Source organism: Camelina sativa, chromosome 7 (assembly GCF_030686135.1).
Source record: "Camelina sativa cultivar CO46 ecotype springtype chromosome 7, ASM3068613v1".
Taxonomy (NCBI): domain Eukaryota; kingdom Viridiplantae; phylum Streptophyta; class Magnoliopsida; order Brassicales; family Brassicaceae; genus Camelina; species Camelina sativa.
In genome coordinates, this window is record NC_141886.1 from 6,071,004 (window position 1) to 6,094,003 (window position 23,000).

Below are 23,000 nucleotides of genomic sequence, written 5' to 3' on the forward strand. Positions count from 1 at the left end.
AGTTTTGATGAGTAGGGTTTAATATTTTGAAATTAGGATTTAATTTTAAAAGATTAATTAATGTTATTTTTGGAATTTAGAGATATTGTGCTAAATTTGGAACAAAAACTTATTTTGGTGCTATTTTTGAGAATCTCCTTTTTTTTTTTTTTTTTTTTTTCCTCTTTGTTCGGTCAGCGGTTCACCATTCAATACAATCTTTGGTGGTATGATTGTAACTGTAATCTCATTGATAATATTTGTGTACTTTTTAAGACGTTAAAAAAAAACCGTGTTGGTTTAGAATGAAATACGTGCCGTTTCCATGAGACCTAAACGGCGCGTAGTGCAACAAGTATTTGTTGTGTAATGTATGATACGACACGAAATAGTTGAAGCATAAATTAATATTGTCACCGGAGAAAGAGAGATGAATACGCCGGCGCGTGGGCGCGTGCTACCGTTCTCGGAGAAGGAGAAAACGGAAGAGGAGTCCGGAACACTGGAATCGAGTCTCTTACAGCTAATCGATGACAATCGTAGATCGTCGTTACATCTCCGGGAAAAAACCGGTACGTAAAACCGAACTCATTCCCGAATCAAAATCGAGACGAGAATAGAAAGTGAGATTCACAAATTGGAAAAAAAAAAAACAGAGAGATCGAGGAAGGAAGCGTTCAGAAACGCGGCGAGGACGGCGGATCTGCTAGTGAAGGCGGTGAACGGAGGAGTTGAGGAGTGTTTCGTGAACGAGAAACGGATTGAGTCTGAGATTAGGAATCTCGCGGTTACGGTGGCGCGATTCGGGAAACAAACGGATCAATGGCTTGCTGCAACTCACGCCGTTAATAGCGCCGTTAAGGTTTTTCTCATCATCATCTCTATTACGAACGAGTCTTCGTCTTCTTTGTTTTTTTTTTTTTTTTTTTTTTTTTTTGTTCAATGTATGGGTCTGTGTTGGTTGATTTTGATAGGAGATTGGAGATTTTGAGAATTGGATGAAGACTATGGAGTTTGATTGTAAGAAGATCACTGCTGCAATTCGCAATATTCATGATGATCATTAGGAGCAACTTGTTTGTGACTCATTGATACAGAGTTGTTCTTTTATAGGCATTGATCTTAATAGAAGAACCACTTCTTTAGTGTTTCTCTGTTTTGAGTGTAGTGCAACAGATTGGATCAAAGAGTTTGGGACTTAATTGAATTCACTGGTTCCTTGTGAGAATATGGCATCTACTGTTGTTTCTTGAACAGATTCTCTCTCAAATGCACAGAGATCATATCTTCCTTTGGTTAGCTATGGTTTCAATTGCGGCCACCCTCTTTGTGGTGGTTAATATCTTTATCTTTCTTTTCTCAGCTTTCTGCTGAGGCAACCTAACTTGTTTCTACAACTCGTTAAACTGCTCTGCTCTATAGTCAGTTGCACATCAGCTAAGCTTGTTGCCTCAACGATTTCTCGGTTAAACACCGTAAAATGTTGGCTGTTATGTTTTGGATTGATCGATCATGACCTTGTGTTGGGAAGATCATCTCTGAGAGTTATTTCTGTCTGGCCACAGGTTGTATATCTCAGCGAGTTCCTTGTCTGCTTTTGTCATTTTCTTTAGCTTGAGTAGGCTTCATCAAGTCTTTATATATCAGACGTAATTTTTAATGGACTCGCTTTTCATGTTTATGTACAAATTCAAAAAAAATCATCGAATTCGTCTATAAGAACCTATCCCACAGACCAGAATGCATCTAACAGAACAGTTTAAAGTAGTCAATAAAATAATGGGCCCAATAACCAAAATATTTTGAATTCATTCACCAAATAGGACCATTGAACAAATCTTTCAGTTTCAATGTAGTATACTCAATCCGTTACAGTTCCATGTTATGAGCCAAGCCCCAAACTCCAGTAGTGCGGGAAGAGTTGCACGTTGATGCACAGAAAGTAAGCGCAATCCATGAAGGCACGAAAGTGATACGAGTTCGTTCACCTTATTTTCTTCCATAGCCATCCGATAAAGCATCTGTAAAATATGCTCAATATATTCAAATTCTTGAATCTTCGCATATATTATCAAAATAGCTCCAATTAACGTAATAGTGATGCATACTATTACTCGTTGTATTGGTTATTTTTCTTACTTTTTTTTTTAATCAACAAAGTGTTCTTCCGTCTTGATCACTTCAAGACTATGTTTCTCACAAAAATAAGAAACATAAATGAGAAATGTCCATCATCCCGGAGCTAACGTAATTCTCACTTAATTAAACCAGTGACATGACATTCAAATATTTGATCCTTTCTTTCCTGAAAAGTCATCGATAAACAACTCGACCAAATGCAATAACATTTTATGATGAGAATTTCTACAAGTAACAACAACTAACTATGTCACGCATTTTTTTCCAAAATTTTTCTCGAATCATATCATTTCTCTTGCAACAATGTTTAACCACATTTAACAACGTAAAATCATGTAAAAATGATTATCAATATCAAAACGTTTTTTTGTACAGCTGCAAATGACGACCAACTAAAGTTCATGAGCAAAAAAAAGGACATTATATAATATGCAAAACTACTTTCCCTAGCAAAAGATCTAATTTTATTAAATTCACCATTCATATTACTGCTCCATCATAACATTGTTCTCTCACATTTGTCAAGTTAACCCATATTTTGAATTAAAAAACATCAATAACAGATTTCAGAGATTATTCATAAAAAAAAAACATCTCCATTATCTCTAAAATTTGTTATTGATGGTTTGTTTCTCAAATATGAGTTAATTAATATTGACAAATGTGAGAGGGCAATGTTATGATGGAGCAAGTAATATAAAAGGTGAATTCAATAAACTTATGTCATTGGTTGCTAGGTTTAGCAATTTTACATATTATATGCATTGTTTTGCTCATCAACTTCAATTGGTTGTTATTGAATTTGCAAAAAAAAATATTTTGATGTTGTGACTTTTTGACATGATTCTACCTTATTGAATGTAGTTGGAGTTTTTTGCAAGGAAAAATATATGATTCCAGAAAGTTATTTGACAAACGTGATGGACGGACTAAGTAGTAGTGGCGAGATTAGAACATAATTGAATCACATATATCCCTATATTATATCATTGAAATTCTTGAGTAAATTCAAATTCAAGATAAAAATTATTTCCTAAAGTCACCACTATCTAGTTCTAGTAAGTATTTTTCTAATAACGGTGTAAATTGTGTTGATACTTATAAATTTCTACTAAGTATCATGTCTAAAAGACGCACTATTAAAGAAATCGGCTATTCTTACCTAAGAATCCGTGAACCTTTCAATACTCAAGCTTTCATGGCAAATGGAAAGATAAGTCTCCAAACACAAGAGCTGATCGAAACATATACAAGCTTCATAGATAGCTGCAGTGGAAGCATAACACTCGTGATCACATAAGTACTCTGTTTTTCTAAACAGTCATAACAAAAATACATAATTGGAGGAGCTAGGAAATCAGTTTATCAGGGTCAATTTTTTTTTTAAAGAGTCAATTATGTTATTAAATTTTTTTATATGTACTATTTTACCCTTATGACTCTAATGAGCCTCCGCCTGATAAACTAACAACTGTCCCAACATTATAATACCAAGTGGACCACAATCACGATCGACCTCTGATCTCAAGAGCTTATTTTGCTTTTCAAGATCCATATGCATTATTAGTCCAAAAAAAAGAAAAAAAAAGACCCAATAGAGTAATTCGTACAGAGATGAAGAAAAACTAATACATACATATATATGCATATTGCATGGCTTGCTTTGCTACATCAGGATCGTCTATCACCAGTGCACTTCTGAAATGTTCACTATCTTCAAAGTTTGAAAACCGAAGATGAGATGTGGGCTAAGGAAGCGTTGAAAAGAAACGAAGGTGATGAATGATGAAACGTTTGATAGACGTGAGGCGTGAGGGTTTATATAGTTTCCCCTTGGAGAGTCACGTAGGGCTTTCAACTTTAAACAAAAAAAACGTCAAAACAAGTTTCCAACGTCTTGATGTTTTTAATGTATATCTCTAAAACCTACACGTTTTTTAACTCCACCAAAACGGCACACAGTTTGGGAGAATAAATTCACCGGAGTTTTTTATGTTAGCTCCGGTTCTAGAAACAACAGAACTAGCCAAGTTTTGTTTTTTGGTCATGGCAGTATCGTTTCTACGAATTCCAATTCCTTCGCGGGTCTTCTGGTATCCGACCCGACTTATCCGGGTCACACCAGCTTTAGTACGATTCTCTTCCTCCGCCGCCACATTTCAGCCGTCTTCTTGTTCAAAAAGCTCCGACCAAATTCTTTCCGATAAATGGGAATCATATCGGAAGAAGAAGGTGGTTATTCGAATTGGGTACGTGGGTACTGATTACAGAGGTAAGATTTTTAGCTCCAGACTGATTTTGACTGTTCTGTACAAAGTTTGTGACTTTGTTCTCTCCATTTTCAGGTTTGCAGATTCAAAGAGACGACCCTTCTCTCAAAAGTAAGTGTTTTTGTCTTAAAGTTTGGATTTTTACACTTGATAGTGATACTTAGCATAAACCCTAAACCCTGATTCTTCTACTAGTTCCTCCAATTTCAAAAATTTGTGGTTATCTTACCTTGTGCATCTCTGTAAAGATTATGTTTTGATGTTCACTAGTATGCTAAGTTAAGCTCAAATATTTGAAAATTTGTAGCTATTGAGGGTGAGTTGGAAGTTGCTATATACAAGGCAGGTGGGATTAGAGATAGTAACTATGGTGATCTTCATAAGATTGGTTGGGCTAGAAGTAGTCGAACTGATAAAGGAGTAAGCTTTTCTTTTTTTGCTCTGTTTCCATAGCTAATGATTGTCTTCTAATGCAAATATTGTCTATGTATGCCTTTGGTTTTCGTTATGTTTTAGGTTCATTCTTTGGCGACATCGATATCGTTGAAAATGGAGATCCCTGAGACAGCGTGGAAGGATGATCCTCAGGGAACTGTTCTTGCTAAATGCATTAGTAAACATCTTCCTGATAATATCAGAGTTTTCAGTGTTTTACCATCAAATAGGTGAGTGCGAGAACCTTCTATAATGGTCCTGGTCTTGGTGCTATATGATTCTAGCATTTGAAAAGTTGAATAAAAGCTTGATATCATAGGTTGCAATCTCATGCTTGACTCGTTTACAATTATAAGCTCTATATCTTCACAGGAGGTTTGATCCCCGAAGAGAGTGTACACTTAGGAAGTATTCGTACCTTCTTCCTGTTGATATTATCGGGATCAAGAGCAGCTTTACTTCCGATGAGATTGACCATCACATTACAGATTTCAACGAAATTTTAAAAGAATTTGAGGTGACAGCTTTGCATCATTACTTTGGTTATTAGAGACTTCAAGTTTGTTATACTTTTGCTTCATTGAAACTGTTTTTTTTTTTAATTGTGTAGGGTGAGTATCCTTTCCATAACTATACACAGCGGTCACGATACAGAAGGAAATCTGATCAAGTAATAAAACAAAGAAACGGACGCCCTCCAAGGAAACCAAAATCAGTCAAAGCATCAGAAACAGAGTTTACAGAGGAGAACCACGGAGAACTTGAAGAAGAAGAAGAAAAAGAAGTGGATGGTGAAGAATCTGATGACCATTTTCCTCCTGATTCTGATAATTCTCAGGTGAACAGTCGTGCAAGATGGTTGTACGAGCCAGATGAGACAGATAAGCTGAGCGGTGCTCATTTCAGAAAAGTGTTTCGGTGTAGTAGTGGAAAGCTGGAGAATTCACTTGGATTTGGCTTTGTAGAAATCTCCATATGGGGAGAATCATTCATGTTACATCAGGTAATGTATATATACAAAAACATGGATTGCTTATAGTAGTGTAACTATTACAGTATCATTGTTAATTTTGTAATATGTTTGGAAGTTAGATACGGAAGATGATTGGGACAGCTGTGGCAGTGAAGAGAGAGCTACTTCCTAGGGACATCATACGACTATCACTAAACAAGTTCACAAGAATCGTTTTGCCTCTTGCTCCATCTGAAGTACTGATCCTGAGAGGAAACAGTTTCGAAGTGCGTAGACTGCCTGAGAGGCCTGGGGTGGAAGCAACAGATGAATCAAAAGAAGTGGAGAAGGATATAGAGGAGTTTTACAGAGCAGTGATGGTTCCACAGGTGAGTATATTCTTGGATTCTGAAAAATCTCCATGGAAAGAGTGGGTGGAGCATTTGGATAGGAACGATGGTTTGATGGACGAGGAATTGAAAGATGTAAGGAGAGGTTGGGAAGAGTGGAAAGCCGCGAAACCATGGATGGCTAAGAAGAAGACTGAAGATGGTGATGAAGAGGTTAGTTCTGTTTCAGTAGCTGTTCATCAAGCTGTTTGAGAGTCTTAACATTAATCACATCTATTTTTTGTGCACCTTTGATAGAATTTGTTATATGGTTGATGTTTCATTTACATTGAATCTGATAAAAGTTTTTTTTTTTTGAGAAGCATATAAAGTTTCTTCACTTCACATTGTTCTTGATTCACACACGCATTAAGGTCTCTCTGTTTCAATGCAATGGTAAAATGTTGTTTTGACATTTTACCTTTTCGAACATTTTTCAGTTTTCTTTTTTCTTTCTTTTGTAAATCGTAAAAGCAAACACAAGCTCTCTTAAGATTGTTGGTTCATTTGGAACAAGTAAACAAGATTTCTTATACAAATAGTGGGTGCACCTTTTTGAGTGGCTTGATTTCTCAAGGTTGTGTATACAAGTGAAAGAAACAATTCCATAAAACGGTAAAGGCTATTTTAAAGCTAAAGAAGTCGAACACACAATACACAAGTAAATCATACGATTTGTATCCACTGCTAAATTTGGTTGTCCTAAAAATGGAGAAAGCGACCTTGTCCCTATGGCGTCATATCTGATGTCACTGATGCGTCAGAGATATATATGTCTTGTTAATTTGCATCATAAAGATATCAAAATCACAATCAATTAAGTAGGGAAGTTAGCAATGAGATAAATGATGGGGTTACATGAAGACGTGTAATCATTCATTGAATGTTTTTTTTTTTTTTTTTTTTTTTTTTTGTTAACGTTGCTTCGTAACGCTTCTCTTGGTCACACTCTTCGTTTTGACGATGCAGCACAATCTTCGTCTCAACATGTCGTCTTCAAGGATCATTAAATTGAATTTTGTTGGAATTTATTGTCTCTTTGACTCTTGGCGTTATACGATATATGTTGTAGAACATTCTTTTTCCATTCATGTAGAAAAAAAAAAAAAAAAAAAGAAATTACTTTGTTTTTGGAACGAAAAAATTGATGATTAAAGTATTGATTAACATGATGAGAGTATCAAATATCAAATATAAGAAAATCCAGTATACAGCACCCGTTAGATACATAGATCCTCACAGGGCCATAGATGTATCAGTATTACGTACGTGTACCGTGGTCATTGCCAAGACAACAATTAATACATTTTGTAATTGATTATTTCGTAAATTATAGTGATTTAAGCCTTGATCCACCCACTTATCTGAGCATCCACAAAGTTGCCAAGGTATTTGTAAGCAGCCTCCGAGGGATGAATTGAGTCCCAAAACAAGTGATCAGAGTGATTCGGACAAGTCTTTGTAAGGGGGTTGCACATGAAGGACATTTCCATGTATCCTGTTCCGCAACATCCTTTCTTCGTTTCCTTGAATCCTGTTTTCATTTGTACGACGATAAGTAATTAAGTATGTATTGCATAAATTAGTAAGATAGAGTTTTAGATGACTTGCGTAACAAGGAAAAAATGTATATACCATATTTGCTAGGGTTTTGGACCATGTCCATCACAGGGTCGTAGACGTTGGCGTAAAGGAACTTGCTTCCCGGTAGAGACGCTTCGATCTCAGGCAGTTTCTTTACTAGTTTCTGATTGTACAAAACGGAGTCTTTGTTCTCTTGTTCCACACAAAATCTCTAAATGTTTCTCATTTTCGCGGTCATTTGGATCGGTAAACATCCCATAGGCGGCAACCCTCCAACCACAATGTTACGGCAACCTAAACTATAAAGCTCCTGCACACACAAGAGGTAAAGATTCGAGAGTCAAAAAAGAAATATCAGCTACTGGTTTCGGACCTAGAGAAAGAAAATATATGCGATTTTTACCCGGACAAAACCGTCAAGCCTCTTGAGGACAAACTCTTGGTAACCATAGATAGTAGGATACTCAAGACGTCTCGTGGGGATATCATAAAAGTTCAAGATGAAATCGTTAGGCCCTGCACTAATGACCACTAAAGCCTTGTTAATGATCTCCATTGCTTTCTTGTCTCCTACGATACCTTTGAGGCGAGCAATGTAATTCTTGAACATGCTTGGTTGTTGTGAGACTGGTATTCCCTGGCTCGAGAGCGAAGTCCGGTCATCGTAACCCGCACCGGCCGATGCAAAACAGACGCCAGTGATAATGTCTTGGTCGGAGATGTTCGGTTGTAGAAACGGAGGAACAAACTCTTTGATGTTAAGTTTGGAGGCAATGACATCAGAGATTAGTTTGCCGTTAGAGAATCTTCCGCTAGCTTCATGGCCAGGGAGATCAACACCGTAAGGGAGATGCTTAGCCTTGAAAACGGTTCGTAAATGGTAGTTGTTGTTGCCTGTATCTGCGGTTGAGTCGCCGAAGATTAGAATCGCTGGGAAAAGCGGCTGCGTTGTGACATTTGCAGCCGCATTGCAAGACACGATAAGTGTTCCAACGAAGAGACCAAACACTATAGTTTTGGATGTAGACATTGTGAATTTTTTTTTGTTGATTTTACTTTGTTGAATTTGAAATGTGTTTGGTTAGTAATTTATAAGGGAATGAGCTTTGACCTCTGTAGGACTGAGTTAGTTTTTGAACCATGCTGTTTCTCTTATTTTGTAAGTTTGTTTTTCTTGAGACTGAAAAAGAAAAGATAAAAAGAAAACAGTATCTAATTAAAGATATAACTAGTATGGTCAAAAACAGAAGAACTTGAAACTAAATTGGTCAAAAGGTAAAAAACAATTTGTTGGTCGGTGTAATTAAAAATACAAAATCTTTTGCAACAAGCCAACAATGTACTATTATTTAAACTAATGAATGTATTATTTATTAACTTAATTAACTATAATTTTTGTACAAAAAATTGGGAAATTAAAACAAATACATTTATTATAATATGGGCCATAAACTTCCTTTGAGTCGAATAGTACGGAGACATGATTGCAAATGGCTATTCATCTTATAAATTGGCCAAAATTTTTGACATTGCTATTTGAGTTTCTTTTTATTTAATTTTTGAGATTATGAGATATTAAATTTGTTATTGATAAAAAAAATGTTATATACACAAAGTATGAAGAAACCGGACAACTAGCAGAATTTGAAGCACCAAGGATGTTACATATTAATGAAGGAGGTTGATCAAACTCGAGCTCAACCGTGCGAGAACCGTAGTTGAAGAAGATCTCCAAGGTTCGAGTTAAAGTTCCAACACCGACAAAATATGAACAAAGATCCAATTCAGATAGATTCAAAACCGACAAATACACAGATCTCTAGTGATATGTTTACGGCGGTTTACGAAAAAAACAATACCGAAAATATGCTTCTCGATAAAAATAGTCGTGCCCATGATTATGATCTACTAATATACAATAAGAGATGTTACAAAATATTGACAAAAGAATGTTTATGTAATAAAAGATGTTTACAAAATGTTGACAAAAGAATGTTTATGTAATACCCACTAGTACGAAGACTCAAGATGCTACATGCTAGTAGTCATGTTAAAGACCGTATGCAATTTGGTTAATTTTTTAAATGGTACTCTGAGTTTATAGACTATGTAAAATTAACATACACACATCAGATAGCTTGTTTAAAAGCGTGAGTGTAAATTGGACAGGCCACCTCAGTGGCCACGTATGGTATCATCTATTGTAAGTTGTTTCGTGGACTTAACCATTGATCATGACAACAAATTTTAAAGAATGATACATTTTCTATCTCCAAGTTATTTACACCTGGTTGTATACAATTACATCTTAAAAATTTTAAAAGCTGGTTTATTTTATTTTCCTTTCATCTTGCTCATATTAAAATCCATACAATTTAGATACCTGGATTTTAGCATACGATAGAAAAAAAAACTATTCATATGTCGTGTTGTTATCATGTTAAAATCTTATGCCAACTCGAAATTGCAGCTATATATCACATATATATATATATATATATATATATGTGTGTAACAAAGTCAGTACTAATTTTTTTTTATCACATAGTACAACTTACACTGTTACACATTCTTGAACATGAGTTCTAACTCGGTAACAAAAATATAGTGCAAATATGCTAAAGTATACATGTCCCATTTAGTTACACAACTTAGTGTGAATATAAAATAAAATTCCTGTAAAAAGTCTCCATTAATTGCCAAAGTTTTATGGCGGCATAAATTATGTATAGGTATGAAGCTCAAATCTTAAATTCTGCGTAATATATTGCATGTCTTGATCTCGACCATATATATTGGTTAAGATCTCTTATGTGGGTGAGAACGTTCACGTCGTCTCTCTCTCTCTCTCTCTCTCTCTCTCTCTCTCTCGCAATATGTTCAAACCGACGTCTAATAATAACTTACACCAAATAAACATATCTGGACGACATCATAGAGTAATACAAATAATTCGATTTAGGTGAGAGTACATATTGATTATTGCTAGGGTCCCCAATAAAATTACTTAAAATAAGAGCCGCATGATCTCGATTTCTTGGACCCACGTTCGAACCAACAAGAACATCAACTACGTACCAACAGAATATTATGTTTGCATATATTAATTAGGCTCACCCAAAATTTCTTCAAGTCCTTTTTTTCCACTAATAATCAAACAGAGTCGTTTAAAATTCTTCAGTATTCATAAATGATCTAGCACTAATTCAGCAACAATGATAATAAAGGATCTTTATTTTATGTTTTTGTTAAAATAAAGGATCTTTATTAAAAAATTCGATTTCAGTATACATCATTTTGTTTCTCTCTATCTAATTTTTTACATCCTTACTCATATACAAAAAAACCTGACTATCGGTTACTCTTAAACCGGTTTATATCGGTTAAATACAAAATTATGGATGTTACCAAAACATATTGCTTGGCCTGCTAACGACGGGAAACGCTACGTTTTGCCATAAAAAAACTTCTTGTTCTACTCCATCTTCTTCTTCTACGGCTTGTGTGAATAGAACTTGCGGTTGCGTGCATACAAAATGGCGGCAAGGACGGCGGCGATCGAACAGAGCATTCCCCAATATACCAAAGTGGTATGAAAGCAATGCATCCCAAAACACTTGCCGTCATCCCCGTAGAGGGCGGCTCCGTCGCGGTAAACTTTAGCGGCTAACGTACCGAAAGCAAAAGATCCGATGGGAATGCTTCCAACAACAATATTGTGGTTAACTCCAAAATGCTTCGTCCCAAAAAGCTCTGCGGTCATTGTGACGGATAGTGAAGTCAAGGCTCCGGAAAAGACTCCGATCACCGCCGTGCTGATGAAGAGAGAGATGTCGGAGTCGACCAGGAGGAGGAGAAACGAAGCTACCATGGCTACCAATGAAACCGCCATAGAGACCGGACTTGATGGCATGTATTTGCTCCTGTAATGAATAAAATCAAATAAAGATTAATAATTAGCATTCGGACAAAAACTAAAAAAAGAAATAAATATTAGAATATAAGCATAAAAATTACCGAAAAATTAGGGGATTGATTATAAAGAAAGTGTCGATTTGTCGAAGGTTATTCGATGAATGAGAACGAACACGTTAGATGCAAGGAATGCAACATTTGTTATAATTGTACGTGCTAGGTCAACGTAGTTTGTATTATTAAGAAATAATTGATTTAAGTTTTATAATAAGTAGTATCTTGCTAATTAATCAAAATTCAAAAGGGTAAAAGGGTTTAAGTGATTTTTACCTAGAGAAGAAGTAGTCGAGTAACGAAGGAAGCAAGCGGCCAAAAAATCCAAACGACGACGCGAGAGCAACCAAGGAACTAGTTGCGGTGCAGCCGCGAGACTCAGCGATCTGACCAAGATTGTTCATAAAAACTAGCCCCACCGTTGGACCGAATAAATAAATTCCAAAATATATCCAAAAGTCTTGCCTCTTCCATAGTTGTGTCCACTCGACCTCTTCTTTAACTCCAACTATTGCCTTCTCGAATTCTTCTTCTTCTTTCGTGCGATCTTCTTCTTCTACAAATTCGAATTTCTCCGGAGCTTCAAGATCATGCACCTTTTGTTGTGTTTTCCTAGAGGACACAAGCTCTTTGAACCAAACTCCAATTGGTATACCGATAGGAGAAAAAAGAAACAGAGCAATGCCGACGAGTACTAAAACCGTAGGAGCTGAGAGAAGACTCGTAGCCACCGCGTAGATCCCCGTGGCTATAGTCAAGACGAACAAAACAATGAACCCTACTTTAACATCTTTAGTAGACGACGTCGTCTTGTCTCCTCCGTGTGTCATCAACATAGGAGCCGTCACAAAACAAGCGACCAATGGTACGAGAGAGTTGAGCAAGAGATATCCCGAAGCTGCTTCGCGTGGAGACGAGTTGGAAAACGAGTTGACCATGTCGGTGTATATCTTCCCGCTCAAACCTTGGTAACTCGCCGTGATCCCCACGGCGACTTGACGGTTCATCGGAAAGCTATTGATCGCCACGATGTAACAAGCCGTGTTGATCCAACAGATACTGTTCCCGGCCAAGAAACTAAGACACCAGATCTGTGGGAACGACAATGTAAACATCTTTTTGGCGATGGAGAGATACTGGAGACCGTAGCCGGCAAAACCTAGTGACCCTCCGACGAGAAGGACAAGAGGGAGAGGAAGATAAACGGCGGCGATCCCGGAGATAAACCCGAGTACTTTCCCGGCGTCGGAGGCGAACGAGAGATAGTTTAGCTTAAACTGAGAGATTGAGAGAAACTCTTTCAGCTGTGAAGAGTAAGCTGGGAAACTCAAGTTAGTGCCATTGAAAGATTGAAGCCAGAGGACAGCGACGAGGCTTAACCATGGGAGAACGTTCGGAGATATTGTTTCTTGAGTGTGATATAGAAAAGAAAAAAAAGAATAAGAGATTGTGAAATAAAAATTGAGCAATACTGGCTGAGGGGAGGATTTGTATTTATATCAATGAGATTAGATTACGTTTTTATGATCTTAATAGGATTTTTGATATGTTGTGGTAAGGAGAAGGAAGATGTGGTTAGTTTAGTAATACAAGAAAAGGAAAGAGGAGGTTGGGTTTTTAACTTTTTATTATACGTTTAATTTAATGCTGATGTTGCCTTTTTACAAAAACAAATTTTTGTATTTTTACTTGCGTTATTATCTACTTTGCAAAATAAATAAATACAAATCAAAATAAATCTTAGATTAGATTCGTACAAAGAAAAAAACTACCTCTACTAAAGAGGAAATTCATGCCTCAATATACACAAATTCTTCCTTTACCTATATTACTTTGGAGTTTGGATTAAGTTCAGATATTCTTCCCTAAGAAGCAATTTTTTTTTGGTAATTTATGTTTTTACAGGTTCAAATATTTATTTTAGTCGGCAATAGATTTGTATATATAATATTACGTAAGAAAGAGATGAATTTTAAAATAAAGAACATTGAACTATTATTGAACATCAATATATACATATATCAATGTATTCTAAAGAGGAAATTCATGCCTCAATATATATATGTAAAGGAAATCAAATCATGTTAAAACAAGATATAAATACATACATATATATATATATATGTATATATACATACTATGCAGAAACTAATTTTATGCTATTTAATTTGAGTAAATTTTAGATATATTAATATCGATATATTTGATTAATTAATTACAAATTTTTAATTTTAATGATTACAAAGTTTTTTTTTTGTCAATGACTACAAAGTTGTTATACTTGGTTTATTATATAGAGTTATATTTTTTTAAGAAAATTTGGATCGTTAGAAAAAGAACGACTTTCTGTATTTTTTTTTAGTTACTTATGTTTTCAAGAAATCAATTTTAATTTTAGATTTTTTTTTTCTGTGGTTTAAACGCATTAAATTCCAGTTATATATTTATTTTTCATATTTAATAGTACAATTTAGCATTTGATATTTTGAAGTAACTAATTTTGGTTAGCCAAGGATTTTTCTTTTCAAATATGTATGGCAATTACTTTTGTGAATCACTAGTGACAATTTAAAAACAAATAGATAAAGGAGGATTTGATCTGAAGCTAATTGGATATATTCATTTAAGCTGTTTATATTGAAACTTTTGGCTAAAAACATTTTGTTGTAAAACACATGAAACATAAGTTTAACTTTGCAAGTGATAGGGAAAAACAATGCAAGAGTCAGGGAAGTAATTAAGATAAAAAGCTTGTAATTCGTCTTGTCTTGAACTAATATTTCTTTGAAATACCTGGGTATTCGTGTTATACGCATTTTTCAACATGAAAATTATGATAGTTAATTTTTAGCTTGGGTTTGTAAAAGAAAAAAAGCTTGGCGAATGTTATGTAAAAAAAAAAACCTATTTGATGTCAAATTTTCTAAAAAGGTAAAGTTAAAATTGTTTGCTATATTTGTTTATCCCAATGAGATATGATCATCCTGGTTACTCATTGCCATCAGTTTTTTTTTTTTTTTAATAGAATTTTCTAAGTATATGTAGAAAGATGTATCAATTATATAGTTTGAAAGGTTAACATAGAAATTTGGGCTTATTATGTCCTTACTATATAGGTAATATATGGAGTCAGGGAGGTAAATTTGTTAAGCTTACATGCTTAGTACATAATTATCTATCATCATTTTCAGCCATGAATTTTGGAAAACTTTTTCGGCTGTTATTAGAGAGTCAACTAGTCTCCCACTATATAACAATCACAAAAACAAAATTAATAATATGAGTAAATGAAAAGAAAAATAAGATGGTAGAGTTAGGGGGGTAAATACTAAATAATTAGACAGAAAGCACTTGAATTTAGTCAGATGGAAAACCAAGATAGGCAACATATTTTAGGTGTGAGAATTACTAGGGAAGATAGTTAGAAATCTGTTTTACTTTTGCATTAGAAGTTTGTTTTTTTAATAGTTGTTTTTAATTATTTTCCTAGCATAATTTCCCTTTTTGAGGTACCAAAGAACTTCCATTCTTGATTAAATTTTGTATATCTTAGAAACTCTGACATGAAATATGTAATATTATAAGAGTGAAATGTAAGAGTATCTATTTTTTCTTGGATTTAAACGAAATTAGTGATGTCACTTAGGACCAAAAGTTTAAGTAAACTGTCTTCGTCCATTCCATTTAGAACATCAAATTTTGCTGACAGAATCTACATTCAATGGTGTGATTTAAAGATATTAAGGATATAAGATCCGCGAGCACCAACATCCTCAATGAACATTATGATCATATTTAATTTGGCAAAGATACGTTCATTTTCTATAATGCTATGTGTGCCTCGTTTTAACTTTAAGATATTAAGGACAGCGATCACCAACATCAACATTATGACCATATTTAATTACGTTTGCTTAGATATGTACATTTGGTATACTGCTATGTGTACTCCTCCTTTTATCTGAACATTATGCTTTTAATTTTCATTTCTGCATTGGACTCTTAGATTTTGACAATGTATTGTCCCATATCTTCTTCTATGATTTGAAACACAAACTATATCGAATTTAAATCCGGATGTTAACACGATAACAGTAGACAACTTATGAATTACAACAAAACAAGTATTGTATATTAAACATCAACTTTACAAAAAATAGACTAAGACCATGCATTTAAATTTTCTAAGTTAAGCATTATTGGAAATACTTACAACAAAACACGTTTTGTGACCAAAAAAGTACTTGTATAGAATAAATATGGAGCTATAATTCAATTCGCTCATTTATTTGTACTTTACACAATGATAGGGTATATTCAACTACTATTTAATTAAAGTCTAACCAATATATTAATTTGTTCGGCAGAATTATTCAAATTCTTAAAAACATACTAATAAAAATTCACTAATCAAAAGAAATTGGCATTATAATTATACAATACTAGTATAATAATGATCTTTTAATTCTCTTTCTCGTTTTGTTGGTAATGTTAATTAATGCCCTTGTTTATCGGAAACGCACAAGCATAGCAAAGGTTTTAGGATCGAAGCCGTCTCTCGCCCGTCATTGACCAACTTTTTAATTGTCACTTTGGCATATGGTTTATACATGGGACAATATACAGTATAGTTTAAGATAATAAGAGTCTCATTGCAAAAAGATTGAATATAATAGGGGGGGGGGGGGGGGGGAATACGAGGAAGAATGTTATAAGACAGCAAACTTAAGAAAGAAGTCGTATCTCGTTGGTTGAAGTACAACTGTTCATCATCAGATAGTTTCCAATAATTTCAGAAGACACACCAACTGATCCAGTGTTACTCCAGTTGCCAATTCGGCTTATGTTTCAACCCTTTGTATGAAGACTAATATTTATTTAACATTGTTTGTGAGTGTAGCATGGGAACCAATACAACTACCTTAATTTTTAAACATACAAAATAGAAACTCGTTTGCGATATTCTGACTAACTTAATTAAACTACTTGAAAAATGTAAAAACAAATCGCATCGCATGCACACTTTCCTTTCGACGTCTGAGTGTAGCATGGGAACCAATACAACTTTTGTGCCAATGGTATAAACAGCTAAAATTGAATGAGTTTGCTAAAAAAAATTTTTTTGCTCAAAAGCACAAAAATTTAAAAGTAATAATTTTTTTCCGTTTATATTAATTTAACCAGTAGAAGAAAATACTCCAACAATTATCAAGTTAATACAAATTGTGCATTAGCAGATAAGATCATACTTCCTCTTTTACCATCAACGCCGAAAATCCATTTAGATCTTTCAAATTACCCGCTCCCACACACTAATAGAATATTTTCCATTAGAACAATATTTTGAATCGAAATCGTTGTAGACGGTTAAGAATCTGTCACACGAATAAATCTTTCATCATTCATTTGTAAACAGTTAATTTGGTGCCTATCAGTTGATCAGCTTCCCGCCAACTTTCTGCATTTTCTGCATATGTGGCAGCGATTATTAATGGAAATTGTTTGTAATTTTGTTTTCGTTTTCACTTAGTTTGAAGGGTGAAATATGATTTAAAATGATGTTTGTGTCCTAAATAACTTAGGATGGATCTCCATAACCAGCTCATATTCATGTCCAAGTCTACAAGGCCCATCAGCTTTGTTCTTTTAGTTAAGTCAGTTTAAGCCTATTGTACTTAGGGCTTTATCTTTCACTATATATATGTATGATTATCGAACATAATGAATAACAAGAAGAGAATACATCTTTCGAGTTTCTCTAACTTTCATAACACGTTATCACCACGAGTTTGCCCTAAACTCCAACTGAGAAAAATCCCTAAAACCCTAAAGCAGCCGCACAACATCCTTTGTTCGTCCTAGCTATCAACCGGATCAAGTTCGTGATTATTCAAGCTCGGCGATCGGTTCTAAGTTCGTGAACAAGTTTTGTTCGTGACTAGTCCGAGGTTCGTGATCAAACTCAAGGTATATCCGAGGTCTTTAGCTCCCGTATCAATTCCAGTCAACCCCAAACGGTGTAAGGTAAATAAATCGAATTCATCGGACACATATATCGAACCTGTTCTTAAATATATTAGAACCCTAAAATCTACAATTACATAATCAACAAATCAAACCCTAAAGTTCTAAATTCTAGAAAACCCTAAAGCTTAAAACTCTAAACCCTAAAACATTAAAATCCGATTGTATGAGGTTTAGAATTGCTTAGGATTGATTGTTTGTTATGATTGATTGTGATATATCTTGCATAAATTGAAAACTTAAAATCGGAATTGTTCTATGTCTTGCATGAAACCCTAAAACTAAGAACTTAAAATCGAAACCATAGAGAATTTTTTTTTCCTAAAACCTCTTGTCCTAATTCTATTCAGAATAGGAAAATTTACTAAACTAAAAAAGAAAACTTAAAAAAGGAAATAATCTTATCTAGAGAAAATGAAAACTTATAAGAGGAAATTCTAAAACCCTGAATTTATTTGCATATTTTCTTGTTCATACTAGATTATATTTTTGTCTAGGATTGTTTCATGCATATATTAATTATGTATTAATAGACAAGAAATTATTTACTAAAATTGGCATGACATGTTTCGGTCTTAAATACCGCATGGCCTAGACGAAATTAATGGCATGGTTCGGTCTTAAATACCGCATGACCTAGATGAAATTAATTGCATGGTTCGGTCTTAAATACCGCATGGCATAATCCAAAACGATTGCATGGTTCGGTCTTAAATACCGCATGAAAATAATCGGGTGCATGTTTTGTATTTTATAATGGGCATTGGACACTAAAATTACCCTGAAATCAAAGGACCTATGTGAGTGCATTGAGGATGATAATGATTGTACTGAAAAGAGTAGGTACAAGGCGATTTTGCTAATACTCCATCATCTTGCTGAGAGTCTCAAGAACCAGTACCTTACCATTGAGAATCCTCTTGACCTTTGAACAGAGTTGAAAAACAGATATGGACATCAAAAGACGGTGCTCCTACTAAAGGCTCAATTCGATTGAAAAAATCTAAGGATCCAGGATTATAAATCCGTGGATGAGTATAATTCAGAGCTATTTAAGATAGTCTTGATCTTGAAATTATGTGGTAAAGAGGTTACTGAGGAAGACTTGCTAGAGAAAACATTCTCAACCTTTCACACCAATAACATATTGCTTCAGCAATAGTATCGTGAAAAGGACTTTAAGACATATGCAAGTCTAATCTCTTGTTTGCTACTTGCTGAGCAGAACAATGAGTATTACTAATGAACAGTGCAATGAGACCTCCTGGTACAACTCCATTACCAGAAGCTCACAAGGTTGATATGACCAAGAAAGAGCCTAAAGAGACTAAAGAGTCTAACTACGTCCATAGAAGCAAGTATCACGGCCGTGGCCGTGGTGAAAGAGGACGTGATGGTCGTGGCAATTACCATGGAAATAATTATGATGGTCATGGCCGTGGGAATCGATCAGACTTCGGTCGTGGTCGAGGTAGAGGTCGCGGAATTTTCAAACCGCAACATAAGACCAAATCCATTTGCCATAGATGTGGTATGGAGAATCATTGGGTAAAGACATGCAGAAAACCTAAGCATCTTGTTGATCTCTATCAAGAGAATTTGAAAAAAGAATCCAGAAACTAATCTGGTTCATCTCGATGGTGAAAGAGATTTCGACCATGAGAATGATGGCCAATTGGATTATTAGACTTCGGATTGTCTAGGAGAGGATAATTAAATTTAAAATATTGTCTTGATTTAATTTCCATGTTTCATGATTTGAATTTTATTGGATTATGATTTTGGTTTAAATTCAATTATTTTATTTCCTTCAATATATTTTTGTTTGTTTTATTCTTTTATGTCTAAAACATAATTCTTGTCCATATTGAGAAATGGTTGAGGACAAGAATATAATTGTGGTGGATAGTGGATTAAGCCACACAATTTTAAATGATAAGAAATATTTTGCAAAATCTCATTTTGAAAAATGTCAATATTAGCACAATAGCGGGTATAGCAAGTCTAATGACACACATCTTGAAATAAGTGATGCTTTATATTCACCCAGCTCAAAGAGGAGCTTATTGAGTTTCAAAGATATTCGTTTGAATGGTTTCCATGTTGAAACTAAGGGTGAAGGAAACCAAGAGTTCCTACATATTACTGAAATCACCCAAGGATCTAAGAAAATCCTAGAGACTATACCCACATTACCCACTGGTCTTTACCATGCTAAGATTAATATGATAGAAGCTAATATGGCAATGAACAAGATGTTCAATGAACAATTCACTTTATGGCATGACCAGCTTGGCCATCCGGGTTCTAACATGATGCGTCAGCTAATTATGAATTCAAATGGGTACACTCTTAAAGAGAGACGAGTTATCACTAAAAATCTCACGTGTGTAGCATATACACAAGGGAAACTCATTATAAGGCCATCACCAGTCAAAGTAACTAAAGAGATTTTCCACTTAAGACTATACGTCTAGACAATGCTGGTGAATTTACATCCCAAGCGTTTAATGAATATTGTATGTCCATGGGGGTAAGTGTGGAACATCCTGTGGCACATGTACAAACACAAAATGGATTAGCTGCATCCTTTATTAAACGTATTCAATTTATTGCTCGACCATTACTCCTTAGGTCGAAGCTTCTTGTGTCGGTTTGGGGACACACAATATTGCATGCAGCAGAACTTATACGCATCAGGACATCTGGTGAGCATAAATATTCGCCATCCCAATTACTAACGGGTCATGAGCCAGACATATCCTATCTAAAGACATTCGGGTGTGCCGTTTATGTACCGATTGCACCATCACAGAGAACTAAGATGGGATCTCAAAGGAGGATGGGAATATATGTTGGATATGATTCTCCCACCATTATTAAGTATCTAGAGCCAACTACGGGTGATTTATTTAAGGCTAGATACGCGGATTATCAGTTTGTTGAATCCGAATTTCCTATGTTGGGTGGAGAGACAAACAAGCTGGTCAAAGAAATATCATGGAATCAAACATCCTTAAATTGGCAAGATCCTCGGACTCTAGCATGTGAGGCAGAGGTCCAAAAGATTATACATTTACAAAAGCTAGCTAATCAATTGCCAGATTCCTTTGTTGACCCAAAGAGAGTTATGAAATCGTACATATCAGCTTGTAATGCACCAGTACGTATTGATGTTCAAAAGGAACACAATCAAGTTGCTACAGAGTCTAAGGCACGTTAAGACACGTTTGAAACGTGGTAGACCAATAGGTTCCAAAGATAAGAACCCTCGGAAATCAAAGAAAAGTGCAAATCAAATCGAGGTTAAGGAAAATATAGACATGGACGCGGAAAATCCTAAGGTACCGAATGAGGTTTGGGACGCTGAACCTCAAGGTCCTGAAGGTATTGATAATAATGAGATCTCATTAAATTATATCATGTCTGGAATTAAATGGAACCGAAAAGATGTCGACATCGATGAAATATTTGCATACAAGGTAGCACTTGAAATAAATGAGGATCATGAACCCACGTCCATAGTAGAGTGCACTCAAAGACCAGATTGGTTAAAATGGAAAGAAGCCATTGACGTGGAGTTGAATTCATTAAGGAAAAGGAATGTGTTTGGTCCGATCTTAAGGACACCATTCGATATAAAACCAGTTGGACACAAATGGGTCTTTGTAAGGAAGAGAAATGAGAATAATGAAATCGTGAGATATAAGACACGGCTTATAGCACAAGGATTCTCTCAAAGACCAGGAATAGATTATGAGGAGTCATACTCCCCTGTGATGGATGCAACGACTTTTAGATTTTTAATAAGTCTGGCTATAAGAGAAAAACTTGATTTGCGGCTAATGGATGTAGTGACCGCATATTTATATGGTCCACTGGATAATGAGATTTATATGAGATTACCAGAGGGTATTGAGCTCAAAGATAAGAGTGGTTCTCGAGAACAATACTGCATAAGGCTAAACAAATCCCTTTATGGACTCAAACAAAGTGGGCGTATGTGGTACAATAGATTGAGTGAGTACCTAGCCAAAGAAGACTATAAGAATGATCTCATCAATCCATGTATTTTTATAAAGAAGTTTGCAAACAAAGGGTTTGTAATCATAGCAGTATATGTGGATGATTTAAATATCCTAGGAACCTCTGGGGAAATCACCCAAACAGTTGAATATCTCAAGAAAGAGTTTGAAATGAAAGACCTAGGTAAAACTAAGTTCTGTTTGGGATTGCAACTTGAGTACATAAATGATGGAATCCTTGTGCATCAAATGGCATATAATGAAAAGGTACTCAAGAGATTTAATATGGACCAGGCTCACCTATTGCCTAGCCCAATGGTTGTGAGAAGCCTTAATTTGGACAGTGATCCATTCGGTCTAAAGAAGGACGATGAAGAGATTTTCGGTCCGGAAGTGCCATACCTCAGTGCTATAGGAGCTTTAATGTTCTTGGCTAGCCACACTAGACCAGACATTTGTTTTGTCGTGAACCTCCTAGCAAGATTTAGTTCTTGTCCGACCCAAAGGCACTGGAACGGTATCAAACATGTATTGTGTTACCTACAAGGAACGTTGGATTTGGGGTTATTTTATACTAACTATAACAAAGAAGGTTTAGGTTGTTTTGCTGATGCAAGTTATCTATCCGATCCACATAATGCAAGGTCTCAAACCGGCTATGTGTTTACGCACGGTGGTACAACAATTTTGTGGCGTTCAATGAAGCAGACCATTGTGGCCACATCATCTAATCATGCAGAGATTTTAGCTATGCATGAAGCCAGCCGTGAGTGTGTTTGGTTGAGGTCGATGACTCAACATATCAGGTCAGATTGTGGCATGGTCAATGACAAAGAAGCGACTATCATATATGAAGACAATACCGCTTGCATCGCACAGCTCAAGGAAGGGTACATTAAGGGAGATCGGACAAAGCACATATTACCTAAGTTCTTCTTCACACATGAACTACAAAAGGCCGGAAAAGTTCTAGTGGTACAAGTTCCATCATGCGAAAATTCAGCCGATCTCTTCACCAAATCATTACCGACATCGACATTCAGGAAGCTCACGCACCAGATTGGAATGCGGAGACTTAAGGATTTTTAGTGATGCTTGGAACAGGGGGAGTAATGCGTGCTGTACTCTTTTTTCTTCACCATGGTTTTGTCCCAATGGATTTTCCTGGTAAGGTTTTAATGAGGCAGCGTCCCCAAGTGCATTACGGTGATCTCTTAGCATTTGCATGATTATG

At 35.3% G+C, this 23,000-nt stretch overlaps 3 protein-coding genes and 1 pseudogene across 8 annotated transcripts; 2 read left to right on the top strand and 2 right to left on the bottom strand.

Moving 5' to 3' along the window:
• Positions 1-286: 286 nt before the first annotated feature.
• On the top strand, positions 287-1,235 carry LOC104700455 (biogenesis of lysosome-related organelles complex 1 subunit 1-like). Its single transcript, XM_010415980.3, has 3 exons — positions 287-551; positions 636-841; positions 954-1,235. Exons 1-3 carry the CDS (start codon positions 410-412, stop codon positions 1,044-1,046), a joined length of 441 nt encoding a protein of 146 aa, XP_010414282.1. The 5' UTR covers positions 287-409; the 3' UTR covers positions 1,047-1,235.
• Positions 1,236-3,861: 2,626 nt separating this feature from the next.
• Positions 3,862-6,509, top strand: LOC104700457 (putative tRNA pseudouridine synthase). Of its 6 annotated transcripts, none has more exons than XM_087457742.1 (7): positions 3,862-4,390; positions 4,464-4,499; positions 4,696-4,808; positions 4,905-5,053; positions 5,196-5,340; positions 5,434-5,826; positions 5,916-6,509. In XM_087457742.1, exons 1-7 carry the CDS (start codon positions 4,111-4,113, stop codon positions 6,375-6,377), a joined length of 1,578 nt encoding a protein of 525 aa, XP_087313868.1. In that variant the 5' UTR covers positions 3,862-4,110; the 3' UTR covers positions 6,378-6,509. The 6 variants fall into 6 exon arrangements, with proteins under 6 accessions (XP_087313868.1, XP_087313870.1, XP_087313871.1 ...); XM_087457744.1 differs by having other exon boundaries at positions 3,966-4,390; positions 5,912-6,509; XM_087457745.1 differs by having other exon boundaries at positions 4,137-4,367.
• Positions 6,510-7,504: 995 nt separating this feature from the next.
• Positions 7,505-8,778, bottom strand: LOC104753386 (GDSL esterase/lipase At2g30310-like; annotated as a pseudogene).
• A 2,201-nt stretch (positions 8,779-10,979) lies between these two features.
• On the bottom strand, positions 10,980-13,307 carry LOC104700458 (protein NUCLEAR FUSION DEFECTIVE 4-like). Its single transcript, XM_010415981.3, has 2 exons — positions 11,994-13,307; positions 10,980-11,671 (listed from the first exon to the last, which is right to left on the bottom strand). Exons 1-2 carry the CDS (start codon positions 12,830-12,832, stop codon positions 11,242-11,244), a joined length of 1,269 nt encoding a protein of 422 aa, XP_010414283.2. The 5' UTR covers positions 12,833-13,307; the 3' UTR covers positions 10,980-11,241.
• Positions 13,308-23,000: the final 9,693 nt, after the last annotated feature.